The sequence below is a fragment of the Neoarius graeffei genome, chromosome 12, assembly GCF_027579695.1.
Source record: "Neoarius graeffei isolate fNeoGra1 chromosome 12, fNeoGra1.pri, whole genome shotgun sequence".
Lineage (NCBI taxonomy): Eukaryota > Metazoa > Chordata > Actinopteri > Siluriformes > Ariidae > Neoarius > Neoarius graeffei.
In genome coordinates, this window is record NC_083580.1 from 19,651,291 (window position 1) to 19,678,889 (window position 27,599).

General features: G+C 42.0%; 1 protein-coding gene across 1 annotated transcript in view; it reads left to right on the plus strand.

Moving 5' to 3' along the window:
* ntng2b (netrin g2b) overlaps nt 1-27,599 on the plus strand; it is a 196,202-nt gene that overhangs the window by 63,202 nt on the left and 105,401 nt on the right. Inside the window, exon 2 of the mRNA XM_060935624.1 lies at nt 14,808-15,451. Coding sequence (XP_060791607.1) covers nt 14,808-15,451 — 644 coding nt within the window. The remainder of the gene's footprint in view (nt 1-14,807; nt 15,452-27,599) is intronic.

Genomic DNA, 27,599 nt, shown 5'->3' on the forward strand with positions numbered 1-27,599 from the left:
ATGAGAAGGAGGGAGGAAGGAAAGTTAAGTGAGTGTAGCGCTAAGTGAATACTGTAAGTGATGGTGGGTGAGAAAAAGAGTAAGCAGGAGTAAGAAAGATGAGATAGAGACTTTTAAGATGATTTTAATGCATCTGGGGGTTTTTGGGTTTTTTTACTGTCTGAGTGCAAGGTAGCAAAAGGAAAAGAGTTACTACTCACCTTTGCATACAATAGGTTTCAAATGTCTGAAGTCCATTAGCATAAACTGCTTTTATTTCATTATCTATCTATCTATCTATCTATCTATCTATCTATCTATCTATCTATCTATAATATACTGTATATACTGTATATATATATATATATATATATATATATATATATATATATTTTTTTTTTTTTTTAAAGTGCAAAAAAGTGGTTCTTTTTGAGTGAAAGCAATAAGAGGACAATATATTTTGGATATTCCACGTTCCAATCACTAGTCTGCGCTGCTGAGGATCAGCACACCCACGCTCCTGCCTTTGCCTGCCAACCGGCTCACAAGTGACGGTAAATTGGCGTGTGAGATGGATAGGTGGATTGGGGCAGAGTCAGGAGTAATGCCGGCATTGTACCGGTCCATCGTGGTGAAGAGGGAGCTGAGCCAGAAGGCAAAGCTTTCAATTTACCAGTCAATCTACGTTCCAGCCCTCACCTATGGTCATGAGCTTTGGGTAGTGACTGAAAGGATGAGATTGCGGATACAAGTAGCTAAAATGAGCTTTCTCCGTAGGGTGGCTGGGTTCACCCTTAGAGATAGGGTGAGGAGCTCAGACACCCAGAGGGATCTCGGAGTAGAACCGCTGCTCCTTCATGTCAAAAGGAGTCAGCTAAGGTGGTTCAGGCATCTGATTAGGATGCCTCCCGGGTGCCTTCCTTTGGAGGTTTTCTGGGCACGTCTAACTGGGAGGAGACCTCGGGGTAGGCCCAGAACACACTGGAGAGATTATATATCTCATCTGGCCTGGAAGCGCCTTGGGATACCCCAGGAGGAACTGGAAAGCATTGCTAGGGAGAGGGATGCCTGGAATACCCTGCTTAGACTGCTGCCACCTCGACCCGACCTCAGATAAGCGGAAGAAAATGGATGGGTGGATGGGGACACACCCTCTTTCTCTGTCTGTCTCTCTTTGTATGCTTGCTTTCGTCTTTCAGTTTATTTATTCTTCTTTTTAACCAAATTATTTATTTCCCAGGCTGCAAAGCATTGCAATAAGCTCTTTTTATGAGATGTTATTGTCGCGGGAATGATGTGCGTATGTGTGTATGAGATGTAAATGTACTTTTACAGTGGTGTTCTGTGTTATTCTGTGTTACTGTGATATTATTCTTGTGTTTTTATTCTTTTCATAATAAAGATACCATTCTGTGTGTGTGTGTGTGTGTGTGTGAGAGAGAGAGAGAGAGAGAGAGAGAGAGAGAGATGGGGAATGTTTTTCCTGTCTCTAACTTAAAAATAAAACACCACGATCACATATAGCCATATCAAAATGCTCCCATTTGTATCTCACTAATCTCTCTTCATTACTTAAATCTGCTGGGTTTTGGTAATCTCTTCTTCTGACACACTGGCTTTAAAGGAAAACATCAGGATATTTAACCTGGGCCCTATTTTCCCATCTGTCTGAGTCCAAAATTTTACTAGGGATAAAAATGATCGAAATAGGTCCAGTATTGAGTTTGAACGCTACAACCGGCAACTGCAAAACGGCTATCCCTACAGTGATGCACCTGTGTCTGTTTACCTCAATAATTGTAACGAAACTGGAGAAAATGACTAGTTTTTTTCACTCACTATTTTATCTTTCTCTTATTGCGGTTTCTGACACAGCACCCTGTTCAGTGTCAGTAATCAGTTATCGCACAGGGGGCTGTTTTCTGGCTCAAATAAATAGGGATAGCCATCAAATTCAAATGCCTCATTTATATTGGTGTAATCAGGCAAATATTCAGGCATTACTATTTAAAAACTGGAAGAACAGAAAGGAAAAACAATGAGTGTAAAAACAGTCGTTTTCTACACTTACTGTTCTACAGATACAGGCGTATCTCTGTAGGGATCCTTTCCATGTACTTATAATAACCATATGAGCCTATCAGTGGCGAAAACAAGCGGTTTACTTTGATGTGGATAATTACTCCATAGGATTACAATGTATAGTTGTTTTGTGGTTGCCAGTTTCACTGTTCTTACTCAATAGGTTGAATTCAGTCACGTGACTTTTACTTGTGAGTTTACTTCTGGTGAATGAAGTGGTGGTCAGGCAAACCGATTTGGCTACCATTATGTATTGAGCAAGTGAAACTGTCTCCGATTATTTTTGCAGTTTAGAGGCCAAAACACGGTCAAGATACCTTCAGAAAGTTGCTCTTTGCAATGAGATAAATCCTTAGACTCTAGTAAAGAAGGATTTTTCCTATGAGTTGGAGAATTATCCATCTGTTGAGTTCCCCGACATCTCAAACTACCTGGTGCTGCAGATATCGTTCTACACAGACAAACAGAAGAAAACCTGGAAGAGCATGGAGGAGTACAACTTTTTATCTGTGGCTGGGTTAAAGATCTGGGGATCAGGACACTACAAGATAAATCCTGTATCGTTTTGCCCGGGTTAGTAGGAATTTTTGGGCTTTTTGTACACGTCTTTGCGATGGTTGCTAGGACGCTACAGGTTTTATTATCAGGTGTAAACAAACCACAGCCGCTCAATTCTCAATCCTCCCTGCTCTTCTCTTCCAGGTAAATCATTCACAAAGATCCACAGAAACCCCTTTGAAGACCTGGATATTACATGTATTATTTACATGTTACTGTAGTTTACAATATGGCAACCACGAGCAAACAGTAAACAAAAACACATCTGAGGACTGAAGTGTCTCCTGAACTTCAAAACATCAAGAAATAATGGAAAATGATGAGAAAAGTGATTTGTGAATCCAAACAAAATAAATCAGAGGAATTTATGAACCTTTGATGAAGCGATCACTGCAAGCTCAAGTGTTCTTCAGCTCGGCTCCCTTTGATCACAGTGAAAGGTTCAAAAGCCACCTCTCTCATTATCTTTTGATAAAATCCTTTGCTCTTTCACTCTTTATCACTTCACGAGGAACCCGGAAGAAACTTTTATCAGTTTCACGGTTTGTTCGATTCGAACAGCGTAAAACAATACAAGCATAGGGCATTTTAACGACCAACAAGGCGCCCCAGTGATAGTAACGCTTTGTGAACAGTGAGTTTAGCTGACCACCACTTCATGTCTCGTATATCTAATGAGGCAGATGCGACGTCAGATGCAACCCAATAATACTGGACCGATTTCAATAATTTTTGTCCCCAACAAATATTTCAACCCAAACAGATGTAAAAAAAAAAAAAAAATAGGGCCCAGGTTACAAAATCCTGAAGGTTCCCTTTAAAGTGGTGTATTTCAAATTGCTGTGTAACACAAGCTTCATCTTAATCCTCAACCCTTCATAATACTGTATATGAGGACATCTTCAGATTAAATGTTGACAGTATATGAATTTAAAAACAGCTGGGAAGGAAGTTAAATACAATACATGCTAGTCAAAAGTTTTTGAAAAAGATTTGGGTTAAACTTCAAGAAAGTGGGGCAAAACTTAGAAAGTCTAGACAAAAAAAAAAAAAGATACGAGTGAACTGTGAAATGCTTCTGACTTTTTCTAACCCGAACTTGAGTTATGTGCACTTACCGAGGATTTAATATTGAGCATGACTTGGGAAAGACTTAGCCAGACATTTCTCTGTTTGCGGCTGAGATGGACGGCGTAGTGCTGCAACACGTCTTTCAGGATTTAGTGTTAAAGGTAGACGGCCTTTCAGATTTTTCAAGTTTAGGTCATAAAAAGAATTTTCCGTGACACTCAATTATTTTTGTTTAGTGGACCAAAAGCTACTGAAATCGAATCACAGACTTCCAATTTTATTGGGGTTTTTTTTTTAAATAGAACAATTCAGGGGCGGCACGGTGGTGCAGTGGTTAGCGCTGTCGCCTCACAGCAAGAAGGTCCAGGTTCGAGCCCCGTGGCCGGCGAGGGCCTTTCTGTGTGGAGTTTGCATGTTCTCCCCGTGTCCGCGTGGGTCTCCTACGGGTGCTCCGGTTTCCCCCACAGTCCAAAGACATGCAGGTTAGGTTAACTGGTGACTCTAAATTGACCGTAGGTGTGAATGTGAGTGTGAATGGTTGTCTGTGTCTATGTGTCAGCCCTGTGATGACCTGGCGACTTGTCCAGGGTGTACCCCGCCTTTCGCCCGTAGTCAGCTGGGATAGGCTCCAGCTTGCTTGTGACCCTGTAGAACAGGATAAAGCGGCTAGATTTAATGAGATGAGATTTTCCAAAAGGTTTGGTGTGTTTAATGCATGTTTGTAATTCCTCCGAATCCAAGACAACATATGACAAAGTGCTGTAAAACAGAAGCACAGAAACAGCAGATTAGCTCCATACTAGTATACTAGGCTGGGCTACTCTATGTTTTTTATGCTAATAATTGTTTTAGCTCCAAATGTTCCCACATTACTTCTTATGTTTTATGTTAACTATTTGGATCAGTCGTTGGCAACTAATTTCCAAGGTACGTTTTTATCATGTGTAATGGTACTGTTTAAATGATGGATATGAGCTAAGTTAAGTTTGCTAGCTATTGTGGTCTCAGTTTTTTACACCATCAAACAATAGCCTACTACTTACAGCATTCAGGTGATTTTTTTCAGGCTTATTGTGCCACCATGGGTTCCTGAGTTTGACACGGAATTTGATGTTCTCTCTCTGTCCAAGTTTGAGATAAATCACAAATATGTGCATGCGTGTTGTCACAAAAACACATGTAACACAGGTCCTGATGTTGACAGTGGCACGTTACACAGGATACTGCCTGCTCGCTACTGTTGCATGCCCATGATTAGAACTTTTTGACAGCACCTTGTATTTCTGCATTTTAAAAGTGCAATTAAAAAGTATAAATATAGGAAAAGAATGCGTTGACAAAATCTGTTTTGCTTTTCGCCCTGAATTACATTCAGCAAAAACAACAACAACAACAACAACAATGAATATCTGAATCCAAAACTTCAAAACACAATACATATCCAGTGAATAAATATCCAAATAGTCAAATATTTTGCTCCAGAATATGGATTTGCCGAAAAACATAAGAAAATCAGAAAAAGTTGGGATGGTATATTGAAATTGGCATTAATACTAAAAGCAATGGTTTGTAAATAATCTTTGGCCTGTATTGCACACAAAACAATAGAACACCTTATTCAATGTTTTACTTCATGAAGTTTATTGTTTTGTCATAATTAACACATTTCAATCTTGATTCTTGCAACATACTTCAAAAAAAGTTGGAACGGTAAAGCATTTATCACGTTATAATATTGCCATTCCTTCTCACAACACTTAACAGATGTTTAGGGACTGAAGACACCAAGTGATGAAGTGTTTCAGGTGTTATTTTGTCTCATTCTTCCTGCAAACAGGTCTTAAGGTGTGCAACAGTTTGAGGTTGTCCTCATTATCGTATTTTTTGTTTCAAAATTCGCCACACATTCTCTATTGGGGACCGAGGGCACAGGCACCCTCTTCTTCCACAGCCATGCCTTTGTCATGTGTGTAGAATGTGGTTTTGCATTGTCTTGTTGAAATATCCCTGGAGAAGATATCATCTTGAAGGTAGCATATGTTGCTCCAAAATCTCAATGTACTTTTCTGCATTAATGCTCCATCACAAAAGTGTAAGCTACTTTTACAAGAGCACTGATATGACCCCATACCATGACAGACCCTGGCTTTTGGACTTATTGCTGGTAACAATCTGGATGGTCATTTTTGTCTTTGGTCCGGAGCATGCGGAGTCCATTTCTTCCAAAAAAGACCTGGAATACTGATTCATCTGACCACAATACATATTTCCACTGTGTGATGGTCCATCCCAGATGCCTCTGAGCCCAGAGAAGTCGACAGCATTCTGGACACCGTTAGCATAAGGCTTCCGTTTTGCACAGTAAAAGGTTTAACTGGCATTTGTAGCTGTACCTCCATATTGTAGTGCTTCACAAAGGTTTGCCAAAGTAATCCCGAGCCCATATGGATGAATGATGGCTCTTCATGCAGTGCTGCCTGAGGGATCGGAGATCGTAGGAGTTCAGTTCAGGCTTGCGCACTTGCCCTTTATGCATTGAAATTCCTCCAGATTCCTTGAATCATTTAATGATATCCACCATAGATGATGAAATACCCAAATGCCTTCCTTTCTTTCTTTCTTTGAAGAACATTGTTTTTAAACACTTCAATAATTTTCTCATCCATTTGTTGACAAACTGGAGATCCTCAGCCCATCTTTGCTCCTCAAAGACTAAGCCTTTCCTGGATACTGATTTTGTACCAAATCATGATTACAATCACCTGTTGACATCACCTGTTTCAAATCATCTCATCTCATTATCTCTAGCCGCTTTATCCTGTTCTACAGGGTCGCAGGCAAGCTGGAGCCTATCCCAGCTGACTACGGGCGAAAGGCGGGGTACACCCTGGACAAGTCGCCAGGTCATCGCAGGGCTGACACATAGACACAGACAACCATTCACACTCACGGTCAATTTAGAGTCACCAGTTAACCTAACCTGCATGTCTTTGGACTGTGGGGGAAACCGGAGCACCCGGAGGAAACCCACGCGGACACGGGGAGAACATGCAAACTCCACACAGAAAGGCCCTCGCCGGCCACGGGGCTCGAACCTGGACCTTCTTGCTGTGAGGCGACAGCGCTAACCACTACACCACCATGCCGCCCTGTTTCAAATCTCATCTCATCTCATTATCTCTAGCCGCTTTATCCTGTTCTACAAGGTCGCAGGCAAGCTGGAGCCTATCCCAGCTGACTACGTGCGAAAGGCAGGGTACACCCTGGACAAGTCACCAGGTCATCACAGGGCTGACACATAGACACAGACAACCATTCACACTCACACCTACGGTCAATTTAGAGTCACCAGTTAACCTAACCTGCATGTCTTTGGACTGTGGGGGAAACCGGAGCACCCATAGGAAACCCACGCGGACACGGGGAGAACATGCAAACTCCACACAGAAAGGCCCTCGCCGGCCACGGGGCTCAAACCCGGACCTTCTTGCTGTGAGGCGACAGCGCTAACCACTACACCACCGTGCCGCCTGTTTCAAATCATATCATTATTTAATTGTTTTACCTCGTTACTAGCCCTAAATTGCCCCATCCCAACTTTTTCAGAACATGTTGCAGGCCTGAAACGCAGGAATGGATGTATATTAACAAATGAAATGAAGTTGACCGGATAAAACATGAAATGTCTTGGGTTCATACTGTCTGCAATGAAATACAAATCAAAGTAAATTTAGAAATCAATGCTTTCTTTTTTATTTGCATTTTCCATACCGTCCCTACTTTTTCTGATTTGCATTTGTATGCAGTATACTGTAACTCAGGTTTAGGCTTACAGAAGATTGGATTAGATTCATTTCAACTTCATTGTTATTGAGCTTACAGTCTTACAGTAACTGATTCACCAAAGGATTTCGCACAGCACACATTTAGAGTCCCAATCGAGTTTGAGAGTGTACAATGAATTAGTCACTAAATACAAAGATTTCAGTATTTGATGGAGTGGTGTTTGTTGAAGTGTGTTCCTTATTTTATGGTCAATAGTGTTTAAACTCTAATACATACATACATACATACATACATACATACATACATACATGAACACACAAACAAATAAATAAATGGCAGTGTATGTTTTCTGTGTGGGGTGTTTTCCCCACAGATGTTAAGCGTTCTTAATGCTATGGTTAATTTACAATTTTGTACTATAGGAAAGCCTATTCCTAGGCAGCACGGTGGTGTAGTGGTTAGCACTGTTACCTCACAGCAAGAAGGTTCTGGGTTCAAGCCCAGCGGCCGATGGGGCCTTTTTGTGTAGAGTTTGCATGTTCTCCCCGTGTCTGCGTGGGTTTCCTCCAGATGCTCAGGTTTCCCCCACAGTCCAAAGACAGGTGGTGAGGTAAACATGGGGGTGGCCTTGGGCTGAAATGCCCTTGAGCAAGGCACCTAAACCCCTAACTGCTCCCCGGGCGCTGTAGCATAGCTGCCCATTGATCTGGGTATGTGTGTTTACTCACTGCTCACTCGTGTGTGTGTTCACTGCTTCAGATGGGTTAAATGCAGAGGACGAATTTCACTGTGCTTGAGTGTGCGTATGACAAATAAAGGCTTCTCTTCTATTCTATACTATATTATTAAGCAAGGCAGCATGGTGGCGTAGTGGTTAGCGCTGTCGCCTCATAGCAAGAAGGTCCAGGTTCGAGCCCCATGGTCAGCGAGGGCCTTTCTGTGTGGAGTTTGCATGTTCTCCCCGTGTCCGCGTGGGTTTCCTCCGGGTGCTCTGGTTTCCCCCACAGTCCAAAGACATGCAGGTTAGGTTAACTGGTGACTCTAAATTGACCATAGGTGTGAATGTGAATGGTTGTCTATGTGTCAGCCCTGTGATGACCTGGCGATTTGTCCAGGGTGTACCCGGCCTTTCGCCCGTAGTCAGCTGGGATAGGCTCCAGCTTGCCTGTGACCCTGTGGAACAGGATAAAGCAGCTAGAGATAATGAGATGAGATTATTAATCAAATATACCATGCACTGAGAGGCTCCAGTTGAAATTATGGATTCTCAGAGGTGAATCCATAATTACCGGAGCCTCTCAGTGCATGGTATATTTGATTTACCGGTATATCCCTCATCAAAAAATTCCAAACTAAAAGTGTTAAGACTCAATCTCGGCATAAACTCACTGGATGCTTGTTGTTCATGTCAGAGCAACCTTTGACCTGCGCATGTGCAATGTACCATGCTATCGCCTGCCTTGCTAGGCAAGATCATGATATGTAGATCTATGCACACAGAAATGCCTATGGAGCCACAGCTGTGACTCGAGCCAGCCATATAGTTTGTAATTGTGATGTCAGTTCATGGTATATCCAAGATATACCATGACTGACTCACACCATATCTATTTTTTTAATTTTTGATGTCACGAGATACATTGCTTAATCAATGGTGGAACTATTTTGTCACATGAGCATCCTTGGCCAATCCCTGCATGGGAATTTTTTGATGAGGGATATAAACTATACTATACAATGTGATATTATGCTATACTATTCTATACTTAACAGAATATCACCATAAATTCATAAAGTTTATATTGCCAAATAATTAACTACTGTATGTGCACACAATGTGAAATACACCTACAAGATTTTCAGTTTGGCAAACAGTGGAACATAAACAGTGGTTTATGGAAATGAAATACAGAATGGTAGAGAGTAGAGTGATCAGTTAACAAGATTCAGTGTGTGTCAATAAGAAACAGAAGTGCCTCTTCAAAAGATGAAAGCACTTGACAGCTTTTTGCCCAAAGCAAATCAAACTCTGCTGAAATAAACATGTAAGGACAGACTTCAGCTATCAAATATGAAAAATCCATTAAAATAATGGTGTGAAAATAGCAGCAGCAGCAACAACAACAACAACAAAGCGTACCCCTAATGATTACGGTAACAGGATATATCATTAGGTGTCTGTGCTCTACACACACAGGATATATCATTAGATGCATGTGCTCTACACACACATTCAAGTGTGTTTTTAGCTGAAAAAATTAGTGTTTCTTTGAGAGAGAGAAAAAAATCCTGGCAATCAAAAAGTTTTAAGCTCAAAAATGCATAACATGTCAAGTGACAGTCAATTAACAGTAAATTATTTGTGACATTTTGTGAGCTCTGGCACGTCTGTACTCTCGGATTCATGTTGTAACAATAAACCAATCCAGTGGTATTTCATAATGTTAGCTGGCAAGAACAGGAAAATTCAATACTGATTACTGCCTGATTATGTTATTATTATTTTTACTATTGACTAAAACTAGACACGAGTCCTGATAATTATATCACCATCAGGTCAAATGTAAGTATCCATTGCCCATCCATTGAATATTCCCTGTGTCCGAAATCACTCACTCGTTCACTACTCCCTACTCACTATATACATAGGGAATTACTATATTGGAGGACTATATAGTGAGCCCACTGATCAAATGAGAAAGAAAAAAAAACACTTTCAGACACTAGTCCATCGCACTGTTATTACTTACAGTCACACAGTTAAAACATGCCAGATCAGTTGGCTGGTGGGTTTTCAAAATAATAAATGCATGTATTTTTGTGATAAATACATATTTTACTGAGCGCATTTCCCACATTAATAAATACAAAGTACTTTGTGTCTGCTGCATCTTTCAGTTCTTTTAAATCAAGGCTGAATACTTTCTTCTTTGCCGCTGCCTTTTATGAAATCAAATTTAAGGCTTTTGATTTCTTTCAGCGTGACCACAATGCATGATGGTGTATATATTACTTGGTTAGTGACCATCGGTTGTACACTACTTTCATGATGCATTGTTGGATACTTTGAATGCACTATATAGGGTGTAATAATTCTCACTATACAATCGGACAGCACTACAAAATGGCAAACTCACTATATAGTGAGTAGGGAGTGATTTCGGACACAGGGTCTTCTTATTCCACCAACAGTAATTGGGTTATTAATGATCCAGTATGGTTGTTAAAGCCTTAGAGGTTTTGTAGTTAGTAGGAATAAAGCCTTCGAAGCCTCAGTTTGATTCTAACCATTTGTGCCTTTTCACAAGTCTTCAACTTGTCACATTTTCAGATTAAAAGAAAAGTAATTGCGATAATTTGTGTGCATGACAATCTAAACAAACAATGAATTATACACATTCACATGCACACAAAGCCTTATTCTTTCTCTAATTTACAATCTAATGTACATGCTGTATATTCTACACACACACACACTTTTAGAAACTAGTGCAACTGACATTGGTGACGTTTTATGTTTTATTTACTCACTGTGCAAACAAAAGCATAATTACAACCTAAAATACCCTTAACTCCGAGATTAGAGCTGTTCAGCTTAGATCCAGCCTTGAGTCATGTTCTCTTTCTCCCACATGACCAGCGACTTCTGTTTTAAAAAGGCCATGTCCTCCCCTAATGAGGCACACTTGTCCCTTATAATGAAAGGAAGGAGCACAAGCTCCGAGCAAGTCACATAAAGCCCAAGAGGCAGCACAGCCCAGAACAGCTACTGCAAGAACCACAAAGCCACAGACGGCACTTTCTGGGCTTAACTAATCATAGCAATAGTGTATTTTCATACATGTATGCCGCTAATTGCCTAATCTCTTGTCATGATTTTCAGTACCATTACAGTATTGAGTGTGTCAAATATAAGGAGGTAATTGTCACTGCACAACCTTTCATTAAGATTATTGTTTACTGTCATGTTATTAATAATAATAATTAACTTTGCACATACTTGCATGAAAATGACACTGATGGTGAGAAAATCTACTAGTTAGTTAAGAAATCAAGAATAGTGGTTGTGTGTGTCTGCTTTCTCCGTATCACAAAGACTGCCCGCACAGCAAATAATGTTTATTCTGTGGTGGTGGAACAGAGTACCTTCTTTCGAAGTAAACAAAGAACTTCATGCTTATTGGTCAAATTAACATAATTTATCATAAATTATAACATAATTAACAGGAAAGGAAATACATACAATGCCAGTCAAAATTTTCGACACACCTTGTAATTCAATGGCTTTTCTTTATTTTTTATTAATTAAATGACAATGTCTTAAAGTAATGATGGATATTGTTTCTCTTTACTTAGTTGAGCGGTTCTTGACATAATATGGATTAATACAGTTGTTGAATAGAGCTATTTACTGTATTGCTACTATTTACTATTTGATCTCAAATGCATTAAAGGTGTCACTGCATCGTTTTTTCATTAATTGTGCGGTGGTCTCTAGTATGAATGAATGCCCTGTGAGCCGGTTTTGGTGAAAAAAATGCTGTGGTGCTCCTGTTTCAGGCTGTTCTAGTTTGGTGGAGGAGTGGGTGGGGAGAGAACAACAGGATTTCAGCTCTTACTCATGAATATTTATGACATGTAAACATATCCCTTCTGATTGGCTAACAGCACTGTGACGCTCCCTCCAGTGGGTTATGGGCGAGGCCATGACTACTAATTTTCGAAGTGATGTAAGTTTGTAGGGCTTTTTCTGATTCGCTCGTTTTTCCGTCTGTTTGTGTCAGATAACGGAATCCAGGGACACATGTCCGCCCGGGGGCATTTTGAGTTATTGACAGATTCAGAAAGTACAGTTTCTAAGCTTTCCAATGATGCCTTCCATGTGGAGATCTGACAATATTTGAAGAATGTGTGGCCTTTTGAAAGTGTATACCTCTTAAAACAGAAAAGGGAGAAAATCGCCCTCAAAGTTTTCCATGTCAGCTACTCTGGGTGTAGGGCGGGCACATAATGGTGCTCATTTGCATGACATTAAGGAAAGCTCTACCCCCTACGAGCTAGCACGATGCTACTTTCATGTAAACAAAGATCACCACGTCAATTTTCCTTCCATGCAAAATATGCCCAAAACAATTATGAAGTACAAAAATAAGTCCTAAAGTATACTTTAGCGTTTTGTGGTTGAAAAATTACTCACACCGTAAGATAGAAAGATAGCACGATGATAACACAACTAACACAATGCTAGTTTCATGTAAAGCCTCGGTCACAACCGGCCATACGTGCTCCTATGGCCGGTCTACATGCAAAAAACACAAGAAACGCATGGAGGGCGCGCGTGAAACGCACGAGAGCGCGCATGTGACATGCTGATTTTCGAGCCGTAGACCGGCCGCAGAGGTTCGTTGTCATGTCAAACAAACTCTACGGGCGCTTACGTTTTTTTCAGATTGCAAGACAAACTTACGGCCAACGCGTGTCTTTCTCCATGAACAAAAAAAACCGCAGCGATTTGGGAAATGCCAAAAATCGCACGGCCAAAAAATCGTACGTCCGGTTGTGACCTAGGCTTAACCAAACCACAACACTCTCCGTTACATGCAAAAATAACCACACAGCCTTAGATTAATAAACTTACCCCATCAGAAAGAGAAACGTCGCCTTGCACACATCAATGCCTCCGATGGAAAGTAGTCCTAGAACGGTCTGTGTATCATCCAATCATTCAAGTATTCCATTCAATCTGGAAAACGAGGTTGCATTTTTTTTGCTAGAAATGGTCATCTCCGATGTAAATACCGTGTCTGTTTGCTTCGCGGTGTTTCAGCTCCTCTGCGCTCTGTTTAGCTTGCTCATTCCATAGTGAAATTACACACCTGTATGCAGCTTAAGTAGCCACGAGCTCAGCTCGTATCATACAGCTGATTCGCGAAAAAAAAAACAAAAGACTTAAATCATCATGTGAATGGCCCATATGGTAATTTACCCACACCCCCCATCAGGCTACAGTCCTGACAAAAACGAGACAATTTGCAACAAAAAATGTATGCTTTTCCAACAAAACAATCTATTATCTGAAATACTGATTGCATTCTTCAAGATCTCAACTTGCACATCATGGAAAAAAACAAAAATCACAAATTAAAAAAAAAAAAGCTTCTTTTGCGATTATCTCGGATTCGTTTCGGCCGACATGCATCCCTGGATTCGGTGAGGGGTCACATTTTCTTTCATAGGCTAATACAGAGAATGGGGTAGAAGAACATTTTCACGTGCAGCATGCATATGCAACTCGGAGTGACCTATGGTATTTCAAAAAGAGCAAGTATTAGACGGTTTGTCGTGGAATGACACCTTTAAGAAGGTAATAAATATCACTAATTATTCTATCCACGTTCACTGGATATGAGCAATTGTGTGCTCTGATTGGCTACTCCACTACTAGGCTATCAGCTCATATACCGTGAGTAGAGAAAAACAAAATGGCGGAGCGTGTTGCTGAACAAAATAAAAACTCTACTTGAAAACAAAACCCCAAAAAATAAAAAAATAAAAATGCAACAAAATATAGAATAAAAGTATTTGATGGTAAAATGTATCTTTTTTTTATTTTTCAAGAATTATTATAATAGCATTTTTCATAAATTGCTACTGTCATTTCGCTGGTTTGTTTACATTCTAAGCAGAAATGATTTTGTTGGACGTTTTGTATAAAATTTTTATTTATCGAATTTGCTAAAAAATAAAAATGCTCTGTTTCTCAAAATCCCGTGAATGTGGATAGAATAAGATAGTTATTCCACTCAATCTTGTTGTACATGGTTTATAGCCGACTTGGTGCTACATGCCTCGTCAGCTATCAGCTCATGTACGACTCGATTTTGTTTAATAACTGTTAATTAACTTTTGACGAGGCACACCTGTTAATTGAAAAGCATTCCAGGTAACTACCTCGTGAAGCTGGTTAAGATAATGCCAATAGCATGCAAAGTGTCATCAAGGTAAATGCTGGTTACTTTGAAGAATCTAAAATATCGAACATATTTTTTTTTACACTTTTTATTACCACATAATTCCATCTATGTTCCATATGTTATTTCATAGTTTTAATGTCTTCAATATTGTTCTACAATGTAGAAAATAGTCCAAATACAGAAAAATCTACGAATGAGTAGGTGTGTCCAAACTTTTGACTGGTACTCTAAATGGTAGAAGGTACATTTGTATTGCTCATCACTATGCCTGCTTTATGAGAGAACTATATACCTAACAAAAATGTGCAACATATTTATGTAGCAACCAAATTTTTCTCTATTCTATATATTCTTCAGGAGAACCCATACCTGTGCAGTGATGAATGTGATGCGTCCAACCCAGACCTGGCACATCCTCCCCAGTTAATGCAGGACCGTGAGCGTGGCGGCCTTGTCACGTACTGGCAGACTCAGACGTGGCGCCGCTACCCTGAACCGTTGCTAGCCAACATCACACTGTCATGGAACAAGAGCCTGGAGCTGACTGATGATATTGAGATAACGTTTGAGTATGGTCGGCCTACGGCCATGGCGCTGGAGAAGTCACTGGATTACGGGCACACATGGCAGCCATACCAGTTCTATGCTGATGACTGCCTGGAGATATTCAGAATGGTGCCACAGCAGGCACGTGACCTCACAGCATCCAATGCAACACGCGTCATCTGCACCGAACTATATTCACGCTGGGTGGGTGCCAAAGGTGATAAGGTAGTGCGTTTTGAAACACGGACCCGCTTCACCATCTTTGCTGGGCACAGGCTGCATGACATGGACAGTCTACGAGCTCGTTTTGAGAGCAACAAGGGCTTGCGTGACTTCTTTACCTTCACTGACCTGCGTCTGCGTCTGCTCAAGCCAGCACTTGGAGGAACATACGTGCAGAGGGACAACCTGCTGAAGTACTTCTACGCTATCTCCAACATAGAGGTGCCTGCTAGGTAAGAAGAATTCTGTCATGTCTCTTACCCACTGATACTCAATGAAATACTAATTTTAAAAAATTGTAAGAGGTGTCAAAGCATTTTAGGAAAGAATTTAGTCATGCAAAATAAATAACAAACAATTTTGGAATCTAGTACAAGGTCATCGAAGTCAATTTCTTACCAGACAACATTAGTACTTTTGAATGCCTTTGAATGGCCATAAATTGTACATTAATATAGACCCTTTTTCTGTTTGTAAACAAAAACGGTTGCGCGCGCAGCTTGGCAATGGAAGTATGGCGGAGTTAAACAGCCTGTCAAGCTATGCAAGGGGATTATCAACAAAAGACCGTGAAAGTTACCTTAATAAGTTAACTTTGGCAAATGGTGTTAGACTCCCGGATCCGTGTTCTATCAATGAGTGGGTTGACGATGTTAGAAAGTGGCCAAATATTCAGTGGCCGGACATATATACATATTTAATAGACCCTTTTTCAGCGTCATGTGATCAAACAGTTGCGCACGCACCCTGGCAACAGAAGCAGTAAGCTTCCCAATTGATTCTGGGACAGACTAGCCTACTTATCAATCATTTAAACGTGGATATATACTGTTGTCAGCATCAACATGTCTGGTTGTTGCGTATACGGTTGTACGAATCGCTATTCCACCGGCGGACTGAAGTTTTATAGGATTCCTAAAGGATCACACCCATTTCAGAGCAACAGACAGCAGCTGTGGCTGCAGGCAATTAAACGTGTGGACTGGAATGAGGACATAATAAAAAATGCAAAACAGCAGATGTAGACACCAAAACAATGTAGCACCGACTTAACAAGGTGGAGCAGCAAAGCTAGATCTAACGTTACGTTACCGGTTGACAGGCTTGACTTATGCAACAGAGGAAAACAAACAAAACAAAAAACGACTGAGAAGAGCAACTCTAATCCTACCTGTCCATCTTTCCACCTGGGTTCTGGCTTTGTTTTGTGTATGTAAACACAGATGGCACAAAATCAGGACTACTGGAGTCCAATGACATCTCGCCTGTAAAACACAAACACATTTGTTTTGCCTAGCAAGCTAATGGGCAAATCTAATAAAACTTTAGCTGCATAGCAAGCTAGCAGCTAGTGCTACTAGCCAAAGCTAACGTCAGTTTATCCAACAACTTAAGCTGCTTTTGATTATTATTCTACACCATGCAGGTAATCACTAATGTAAACAAGGCTTCCAGTAAAATCAGTAGATAAATAACCTTACCTGATATAGCCACAGCCGCCGTCTGTTGCTCTGAAATGGGTGTGATCCTTTAGGAATCCTATAAAACTTTAGTCCTCCGGTGGAATAGCGATTCATACAACCGTATACGCAACAACCAGACATGTTGATGCTGACAACAGTATATATCCACGTTTAAATGATTGATAAGTAGGCTAGTCTGTCCCGGAATCAATTGGGAAGCTTACTGCTTCCGTTGCCAGGCTGCGTGCGCACTGTTTGATCACTTGACACTGAAAAAGGGTCTATTTTCTTTAGCATAATATTAAAAGTCAGTCCATACTAGAGATTCTTATGGGTTACATCATGATGGCTGCCGTCAGTCTCGGGAGACCATGGTTTGCATCCAGAAAGTCTGTTCAGTTGGCGCTGGAACAGTGCCTTGATTGGCTATATAAACCCACATGTGAGTGGCAATCTCTGCTGCAGCGGGCGCACTTGAAAGTGGTGTCAGTGCCAGCTCTCACCAAATGGCTGGCCTTCCTCCTGGCACACTTTTCCTCCACTGCCTGTCTCAGTTTTTCTCCTCTCTGGAGGCCTCTGCTCAGCTCTTGCCTCCATTGACAGCGGTTGCTGCTGAATTCCTCTCACTTCTCAACATTCATGTTGGGCGCTTTCATGTCGCACTTGCAGACGTCTTTAAAGCGGAGGTGGGGGTGTCCTTGTGCATGTTTTCCAGTGGCCAACTTGTCGTACAGCAGGTCCTTGGAGATCCTCCCATCCTGCATGTGGTGGACATGGCTGAGCCAGTGAAGGCGACGCTGCTGGAGCATCATGAAGATACTTGGGATGTCGACACGAGCAAGAACCTCATTGTTTGTGATTCAGTCTGTCCAAACGATGCCAAGAATGCGCTGCAAACTCCACAGGTGGAAAGTGTTCAACATTCTTTCCTGTCTGGAGTAGAGGGTCCAGGATTCGCTGCCGTACAGCAAGGTGGAGAGTATGCAGACTCTGTAAAATGGGTTACATCAATAATACAGAACTGCACTTCAAAAACAAATGAATTCAAAGGGACTAATATAGAAAGTCCACATTTAATATGTTATATATTTGCAAAATGCATAAAAATGCGGTTTCGCATTACCTAGGACTTACATACCCTACTGGTCAAGTTAAAAAATGTTTGGTAGTTTTTGCATGTTTGGTGATCAATAATATAAGCTCAGGGCAGCATGGTGGTGCAGTGGTTAGCATCACAGAAAGAAGATTCCGGGTTTGAACCTCACGGCAACGAAGGGCCTTTCTGTGTAGAGTTTGCATGTTCTCCCATGTCTGTGTGGGTTTCCTCTGGGTCCTCCGGTTTTCCCCACAGTCCAAAGACATGCAGTTAGACTAATTGGCTACTCTAAGTTATCCATTGATCAAGCTTGGAGAGGGATGGGCACCGCCAAGTTTAAATGCCACCAATGATGGACTGTTAAAATGTCATCAGTGGTGCCCTTACAGCCTTTGCTGGCTATGGGGGAAAAGAAGAAGAAGAATATAAGCTCTTAAAACGGAACATGGGGTGTTAGTGAATGACTATGTAACATTTATTATACTAATTAATCATCCATCCATCCATTATCTGTAGCCGCTTATCCTGTACAGGGTCGCAGGCAAGCTGGAGCCTATCCCAGCTGACTATGGATGAAAGGCAGGGTACACCCTGGACAAGTTGCCATATCATCGCAGGGCTAACACATAGAGACAAACGACCATTCACATTCACAGCTATGGTCAATTTAGAGCCACCAATTAGCCTAACCTGCATGTCTTTGGGGGAAACCAGAGCACCCGGAGGAAACCCACACAGACACGGGGAGAACATGCAAAATCCACACAGAAAAGCCCTCGTCGGCCGCTGGGCTCAAACCCAGGACCTTCTTGCAATGAGGCCACAGTGCTAACCACTACACCGCCGTGCCACCCACTGATTAATCAATTCTTTGAAAATATCAAATACACTGATCAGCCATAACATTAAAACCACTGATAGGTGACGTGAATAACATTGATTACCTCATTACAATGGCACCTGTCAAGGGGTGGGATATATTAGGCAGCGAGAGAACAGTCAGTTCTTGAAGTTGATGTGTTGGAAGCAGGAAAAACGGGCAAGCATAAGGATCTGAGCGACTTTGACAAGAGCCAAATTATGATGGCTGGATGACGGTCTGAGCATCTCCAAAATGGCACATCTTGTGGGGTGTTCCTGGTATGCAGTGGTTAGTACCTACTAAAAGTGGTCCAAGGAAAGACAACTGGCAAACCGGCAACAGGGTCATGGGCTATTCATATGGTTCAATCCTACAGAAGACCTACTGTAGCAAAAACTGCTGGAAAAGTTAATACTGACACCTTTCTGTTTTAGCCAGCATTAAAATGTTCAGCAGTTTGTGTATATGCAACAGTAAAAAAAAAAAAAAATCACCAATGACAAAGTCTTTTTTTTTTTAAACAATGACAATGGGTCACACTGCTGCATTTTTCTGGGTAGCACTTTTTCTTGATGTTCCATTCAAGATATCTTCAATAATCAGCCTATCATTAGTGATTTTTTTAAATACTTTGTACTGCATGAAAAGCTTGCTTACCAAAGCTTTCAACTCTATCCAGAGTCTTCGTTGGGGGAAATGACATCACTTTGAGCAGAAATTTAAAAAAAAAAAAAATCACTTATGATTACCAAATTAGCTGCATACACGTAGATGAAACTTTTCAACATAATCAGCCTATCCACTAATTCTAAACAATATGACAACAGTTTATAGTTGTGTATATATAGATCAGTTAGTCACTTTTTGCTTTCAGTTTATTTGGGTAGTCCAGTTTATAGCTCGGGCGGCACGGTGGTGTAGTGGTTAGCGCTGTCTCCTCACAGCAAGAAGGTCCAGGTTCGAGCCCCGTGGCCGGCGAGGGCCTTTCTGTGCAGAGTTTGCATGTTCTCCCCGTGTCCGCGTGGGTTTCCTCCGGGTGCTCCGGTTTCCCCCACAGTCCAAAGACATGCAGGTTAGGTTAACTGGTGACTCTAAATTGACCGTAGGTGTGAATGTGAGTGTGAATGGTTGTCTGTGTCTATGTGTCAGCCCTGTGATGACCTGGCGACTTGTCCAGGGTGTACCCCACCTTTCGCCTGTAGTCAGCTGGGATAGGCTCCAGCTTGCCTGCTATCCTGTAGAACAGGATAAAGCAGCTAGAGATAATGAGATGAGAGTTTATAGCTCTTGATGTTTATAGCTCATCCCTAATCCGATCACAATTTTAAATTCAATTAATGTGGACCCGGCAGCACAGTGGTGTAGTGGTTAGCACTGTCATCTTACAGCAAGAAGGTCCCGGGTTCGAGCCCAGTGGCTGACGGGGGCCTTTCTGTGTGGAGTTTGCATGTCCTCCCAATCCCTGTGTCTGCGTGGGTTTCCTCTGGGTGCTCCGATTTCCCCCACAACCTAAAGACATGCAGGTTAGGCTAATTGGTGGCTCTAAATTGACCATAGGTGTGAATGTGAGTGTGAATGGTTGTTTGTCTCTACCGTATGTGTCAGCCCTGCGATGGTCTGGCGACTTGTCCAGGGTGTACCCTGCCTCTCGCCCATAGTCAGCTGGGATAGGCTCCAGCTTGCCTGTGACCCTGTAGAACAGGATAAGTGGCTACAGATGATGGATGGATTAATATGGATGCTACTGATTCATTATAGGACACAATGAAAAATGGTGAAACTTTTGACATTTGCACTTGAGAATCAGCTGGTTCATGACAGTCTACAGATGGTAGAATGTCTAAAGTGGACAAATGTCCACAGCTCCATAGCTGTACATTAGAACATATTAAAATTAAACATAGCTAATTAAACATTAGCTCTCTGGCTAAGTGTTCCTAGTGTGCAGGGTTTCCACATCTCAGCAAAGTGTCCAGTTGAACTTCATCTCAAAAACTGCTAAAAACGATCTGAAAGTTCAGGCACTGGAAAAGTTTTAACAGTAGGGCAAAGTAGGTCACCATTGCATGCACACATTTCTGATTCTTTGTTTTAAACCTGGACAAATTTGCCATAAAAAAAAACCCTGGCAACCCTGCTGGGCATATCTGTTAGCTAACTGTACTGTGAAAATCACGCAGCTCACTATAGCGCAAACGTTTTTTAATCCCGCCTTCTCTGCTGTACCAAGTAGAGTCTCACATGTGCAGCTAACGTCCCATTTGCTACGCTGATTTATTTAACCCAGGCAGGAATGCAGCAGACAGTCTTTATTCTGTGTGTATGTTAGTGTGTTAGCGCTTGGGGAAAAAAAACAACAAAAACCATGATTAGCAGAAGCATTTTTAAAACCCCAGTAGCTTCTCCTGATTCGAGATAAAGATTAAGTTGACTTTTTCAGAGAAGAGAAAGGGCTTGATTAAGCTTCAGTGTTTATTATCCTTCATATAATAAAAGCTGTATAATATTATAATCCCAAATCACACACCTTATCTCTGCGAGCAGTAAGTATGTCCTAAATCTTCTATTACTTCGTTTACACGTAGCCGGGTATTTATGAAAACGGGTATCTTCTCCTCCCCGTACTAGAAAATAATTTCGTTTACACAATGCTCAAAAACAGCCAGGGAAGGCTGTCAAAAACATGTCAAACAAATAGAAAGCCAACCAGAGATCTGAAAGCCAAGGAGGAGGGACCGTCAGATCACAATGCTAAAACACCGTTTTCCCCATAACACGGAGAAAACTCCGTTTTCCACTATTTACACGCAGGCATGAAAATGGAGTTTTCACAAATCTCCACTTTGAACGGAGTTTTCGAAAGCAGCCGTTTTCGAAACCTCCGTTTACGTGTAAATGATGGGTGCAACCGCATAAATAAATATCCATTTTTATAGATACCCGGCTACGTGTAAACGGGGTCTGAATCTCCAAAACTGTCTGTCTCTAATCAAAGTTTCTTGGACAGAGGTGATCCCACTGGTTACTTTGGGGGGAAAAAAGAAGAAGAATACTAGGTGTCAGTAGTGTTGTGCACATTTAAATGATGATGCATAGTGAAATTTGGTGTTGATCATTATATCATGCTAACACTGCTCTGATGTGAACATGCTGGGTCGCAGTACACCCCGGGCCGTTTCAGTATTATTTTCCATAAGTTTTCACAGGAAATAAGTGAAATAAGGCAGCAGGCCGGTTTTCATCCCACACGCTTTGATTTGACACCTTTAAGTATTAACACGGGCGGCACAGTGGTGTAGTGGTTAGCGCTGTCGCCTCACAGCAAGAAGGTCCGGGTTCGAGCCCCGTGGCCGGCGAGGGCCTTTCTGTGTGGAGTTTGCATGTTCTCCCCGTGTCCGCGTGGGTTTCCTTCGGGTGCTCCGGTTTCCCCCACAGTCCAAAGACATGCAGGTTAGGTTAACTGGTGACTCTAAATTGACCGTAGGTGTGAATGTGAGTGTGAATGGTTGTCTGTGTCTATGTGTCAGCCCTGTGATGACCTGGCGACTTGTCCAGGGTGTACCCCGCCTTTCGCCGTAGTCAGCTGGGATAGGCTCCAGCTTGCCTGCGACCCTGTAGAAGGATAAAGCGGCTAGAGATAATGAGATGAGATGAGACGCTTTGATTTGACACCTTTAAGTATTAACACGGGCGGCACAGTGGTGTAGTGGTTAGCGCTGTCGCCTCACAGCAAGAAGGTCCGGGTTCGAGCCCCGTGGCCGGTGAGGGCCTTTCTGTGTGGAGTTTGCATGTTCTCCCCGTGTCCGCGTGGGTTTCCTCCGGGTGCTCCGGTTTCCCCCACAGTCCAAAGACATGCAGGTTAGGTTAACTGGTGACTCTAAATTGACCGTAGGTGTGAATGTGAGTGTGAATGGTTGTCTGTGTCTATGTGTCAGCCCTGTGATGACCTGGCGACTTGTCCAGGGTGTACCCTGCCTTTCGCCCATAGTCAGCTGGGATAGGCTCCAGCTCGCCTGCGACCCTGTAGAACAGGATAAAGCGGCTAGAGATAATGAGATGAGATGAGAAGTATTAACACAAAAAGATACAATACAGATGTCTAGTTTTCTGTCCTTTATGATTGAATATAATGACAAGCCACAGACAAAAACACACAAAGTCCAAGGGTGAATTGATCAGTTATGTTTGTGTCACGCTGTCTCATATCTTGCCACGTAAGCGGCGTGTGGGTCAAACACCAAGAAATGAGGCGTATTTTGTGCAAAATTAAAGTCCTGTGATGCACGGTACACAGCGTATGTGTGGCGTTCCTGTGGTGTGTCTGGGGTTTGTATGGGGTTCAAGGGACTTAAAGTTATGGCATACTGAGGTGCATGCGTGGCGTATGATGTGTTGCTGCGGTGTAACCATTTCATTGCTTTCGTTGGCATGGGATTTCGTTCTTACGTGTGACGTTGCTGCTGTGTACCTGTGGCATATCTGCGGCATTCACAGGTGGATATAAAAGGGGGCCCCACGCTGCGTTCGTTGTCATTTGTCACAGTCAAGAAAGCATCAAGCCAGCGAAGAAATCAGGACCCAAGAAGGGCAAGGGAAGACATCAGCCTCATCCACCCAGCCAACCCTAGAGCCACCTTCATCAGACACGTCAACTAAAGCATTCGCACGGTGTAATAGGTGTTCGAGCAACGTTCCTGCTGCATCACTGCTGCGTAGCTTTCGTTGTAACGGCATACACGACGTATGTGTGATGTATCAAAACTGCTACGTACGTGCTACAGATTTTTAAGTGTGGACTTAAAAATACGCCGCACCCTGGCATACAAGGAGATTGTGTTACGCATCCTAGAGTATTAGCTACGTAAGCTGGCGATGCTGTGACGTTCCTTTCTTACTGCCACGTATCCTGATACACTGTACATACACAAGGCTTAAACGCCAGTGTGCGACACAAGCATTAGAGAGTTCTTTTCATACTGCCATAAGCTATCCTTCTTTCCTGTGTCTAGTTACAAAAAATAAAAAATCCCAGAAAATATAAAGTAAACTGCATAAAGAATAGCATGACCAATATATATCAAAACTGGAATATTCTGATATCATGCAATTATTACTTTAGGAAAATGAATAATCTTCAACTATCCAGCGGCCCATCTGCGTTTTTGTGCATCCTAATGAAGCAGTCATCATTGCTAGCGATGAACAGCCGACGACGATGGCCTCTTTCATCGAACAAGGTGTTTCCATCTGCAGAAATTCTGCTCACTGGATGATTTTTGTTTTTATGCACCATTCTATGTAAACTCTGTTGGCCAGTGACATCACTGGACATTGGTTTCGTTGCTCAAAAACTCCTTTTTCAAAACCATCACTGTTCTAGAATTTCAGCATTTGTGATTCGTTAAAAAAAAAACATATTCTGAACTATCACAAGAACTTTCTGTTATTGTAATATACAGTAGGGCCAAACCCTCCACCAGTTTTTGCTAATAACATGCAGAAAAAAATCAAGGAATATTATTATTGCGGCTGGTAGGAAGGATTTTATTACTGTGTTTGTGTGTGTGTGTGTGTGTGTGTGTGTGTGTGTGTGTGTGCGCGTTTTCATCTGTCTCTAATAGAGATAAGCCAAGATATTTAGATATTTTTAACACAATATTTTAGAGTGTGCATCAAATCTATGAATATAGAACAAGTTCCCCCTGAATGATTTATTGCCATTCTAAAGCTTACAGACGCTTTATATCTCAGTATTAGGATACAGCTCATTTCACTTGAGCTTACATTTTGTAAGAATGAACACACACACACACACACACACACACACACACACACACACACACACACACACAGACACACACACACAGTATATTTCTATACAATACGTGTATTTCTCAGATGCTGATACTGTAAGTTGCTTTGATGAATGATACAAACATTCAATTTTTCAAGCATTCTCACACACACACACACACACACACACACACACACAATATTTAGTATACTGTGCATTTCAAAATACCGTATTTGTTTCTAAGCAAGTCTTCACAAGTAGTCTAGAGACTCGGATAAATCCCAGCATGTTGAAATGCACACTTCTGATCCAGCACAGTCCGCGTATGACGTGACAGGTTTTAATGACATCACAAAACAGCCATCTGAGAGCTGACCTACATATGCCTCTGTGTGTGTGTGTGTGTGTGTGTGTGTGTGTGTGTGTGTGTGTGTGTGTGTGTGTAACACAGGTATAATATTTTGCACACACACATTACAGGCCACACACACATGTTCTTACTGTGGTAAGTCTTCAGTAGCAGAAATACTGAGATTGGACTGACTACATTGTAATAATTCTGGACTCGATAAATCAAAGCATCTGGCACCAATAACCATGCCATGGTCAAAGTCTCTGAGATAGAAGAAGAAGAAGAAAAAGAAGCTGCCTTTGTCTGTCACATGCACACTCAAGCACAGTGAAATTCGTCTTCTGCATTTAACCCATCTGAAGCAGTGAACACACACAAGTGAGCAATGAGCACACACACATACCCAGAGCAGTAGGCAGCTACAGGGACGTGCACAGGATTATAGAGGGGCAGGGGCTCAAAGTCAGAAAAAGGGCAGCAAGTGCATGATTTTTTTTCCCAGTCCTTTCCAAAATATGGAAATGTAGAATTAAAATTAACGTACTAATAGGAAGGTAAGTACTTAGCTATGTGTCCTGTGTTGGTGAAAGTGATATGCAATTGCCATTTCTTTTGTGTCAGCAAAATTGTCACTCACATTATCATAGGCTTGGGAGACATGCAAAGCAATAAAACACTGGTGCATTATTAGGCTTTTTTATTGTTAAAGATGTAACATTGAACAGTGAAACCTGAACTTTGAACAAATAAGTAAATAGCGTAATGGACAAAATGATAATCAGTCCTTCTTCTCATAAGGTAGAAGCCTAACATTCCAGGGGCCTTAAAGCAGTAACCTTCTGGGGGCCATGTCCCTGTAGATATTAATGACCTCATTGTGATTTATGGGTATGTCTTTTTCAATCGAGAGGAGAAGGAGATCAGAGAGCCTCTCTTCTTTGCACAGGCTTCTGAGTACATTTTAAAATTACTAAATTACTCGCACAAATGTCAGTAGCCCTACAAACGCCCAAATGTCATGTACATACAGTTTGAAAGGGCTAACTGTTAGACCATAACTCACATGTTCAAGCTGCCTCACTGTCACGTCTCCTCTGTTATCATTGTGGCAGCGCAGCGGCTTCTTCCCTCTCACTCCCGTCCGCGCGCCCCCTCTCTCTGGCCGCACTCGAGCGGAGCAGCAATGGACAGAGAAGCGGCAGCTCAACGCACACAACGACCCCGTACTACAAGAAAATTGGTAGATTGCCGTGGAGTTTTTGTACCGCTGTTGTTTTAAACTTCTAACAGGACTGTATTATTTATTATTAGGATTATTATTATTATTATTTTAAAAGGGCAATGTTTAAATCGAGGCAAAAAGGGCAGGGGCTCAAGCACCCCTAAAGCCCTATGTGTGCACGTGCCTGGGCAGCTATGCTACAGCACCCAGGGAGCAGTTGGGATTAGGTGCCTTGCTCAAGGGCACCTTCTTGCTGTGAGGTGACAGTGGTAAGTAACCACTACACCACCGTGCCACCCCAATCCATCCATCCTTTATCTGTAGCCGTTTATCCTGTTCTACAGGGTCACAGGCAAGCTGGAGCCTATCCCAGCTGACTATGGGCGAGAGACAGGGTACACCCTGGACAAGTCACCAGGTCATCGCAGGGCTGACACATAGAGACAAACAACCATTCACACTCACATTCACACCTACGGTCAATTTAGAGCCACCAATTAGCCTAACCTGCATGTCTTTGGACTGTGGGGGAAACCGGAGCACCCGGAGGAAACCCATGCAGACACGGGGAAAACATGCAAACTCCACACAGAAAGGCTCCCGTGGCTACTGGACTCGAACCCAGGACCTTCTTGCTGTGAGGCGACAGTGCTAACCACTACACCACCGTGCCGCCCCAATAATAATAATAAGTTACATTTATATAACGCCTTTCTCAAACTGAAGATCACTTTACATAGGTCAAGAAAAAAAAAAACAGAACACACACACACACACACAAAAAAAAAAAAGTTGGTAAAGAGTGGTAAGTTTATACAGTGGTGGAGGAGGAGAAGTGTTCATGAAACAGAAAGGTTCTGAGATGTGATTTGAAGAAAGGAAGGGAAGAGCAGCCATGGAGGGGTTGAGGGAGGGAATTCCAGAGCTTGGGGACCATGGTGCTGAAGGACCTGACACCCAGAGTCTGGTGCAAGGGGGCAGCAAGGAGATTATGGCTAGAGGATCTGAGAAAGCAGGATGGAGTGTAAGGGGTCAGAAGGTCATGGATATGAGGAGGAGCAAGGTTATTGAGGGCTTTGAAGGTGAGTAGAAGGATTTTATACTTAATTTAGGACAGAACAGGAAGCCATTGAAGCTGAGAAAGAATGGGGGTGATATGAGTAGATCATTTGGTATGGGTAATGAGTCTCACTGCAGAGTTCTGAATGCATTGACTACTTTCACATTACCCATAATGCTTTGTACCTTGGGGAGTAGCCAGGCGCTGTATTTATTTACTAAGTCAGATAACCTCAGTCATTTCTTCAAATTCACATGGGGAAAAATGACTTTTCCTGATTTAAAGTTTTACAGAATACCTAAGGAGGCTAAACGTCAAAAAGCGTGGTTAGACAGAATTCGCTGTCAAAATTTTACACCGACAGACAACATGCGACTGTGTTCTACACACTTCAGTGATGGAGTAAAGTCTGATGATCCAAGTCACAAAGCCTAAAACCCCTCTGTCTTTGTGTTTAGCCATAAAAAGTGCAAAAACCAAAGAACAAGGACAAGTCAAAGAAGTGAAAAGGACTTTATTGAAGGATCAACTC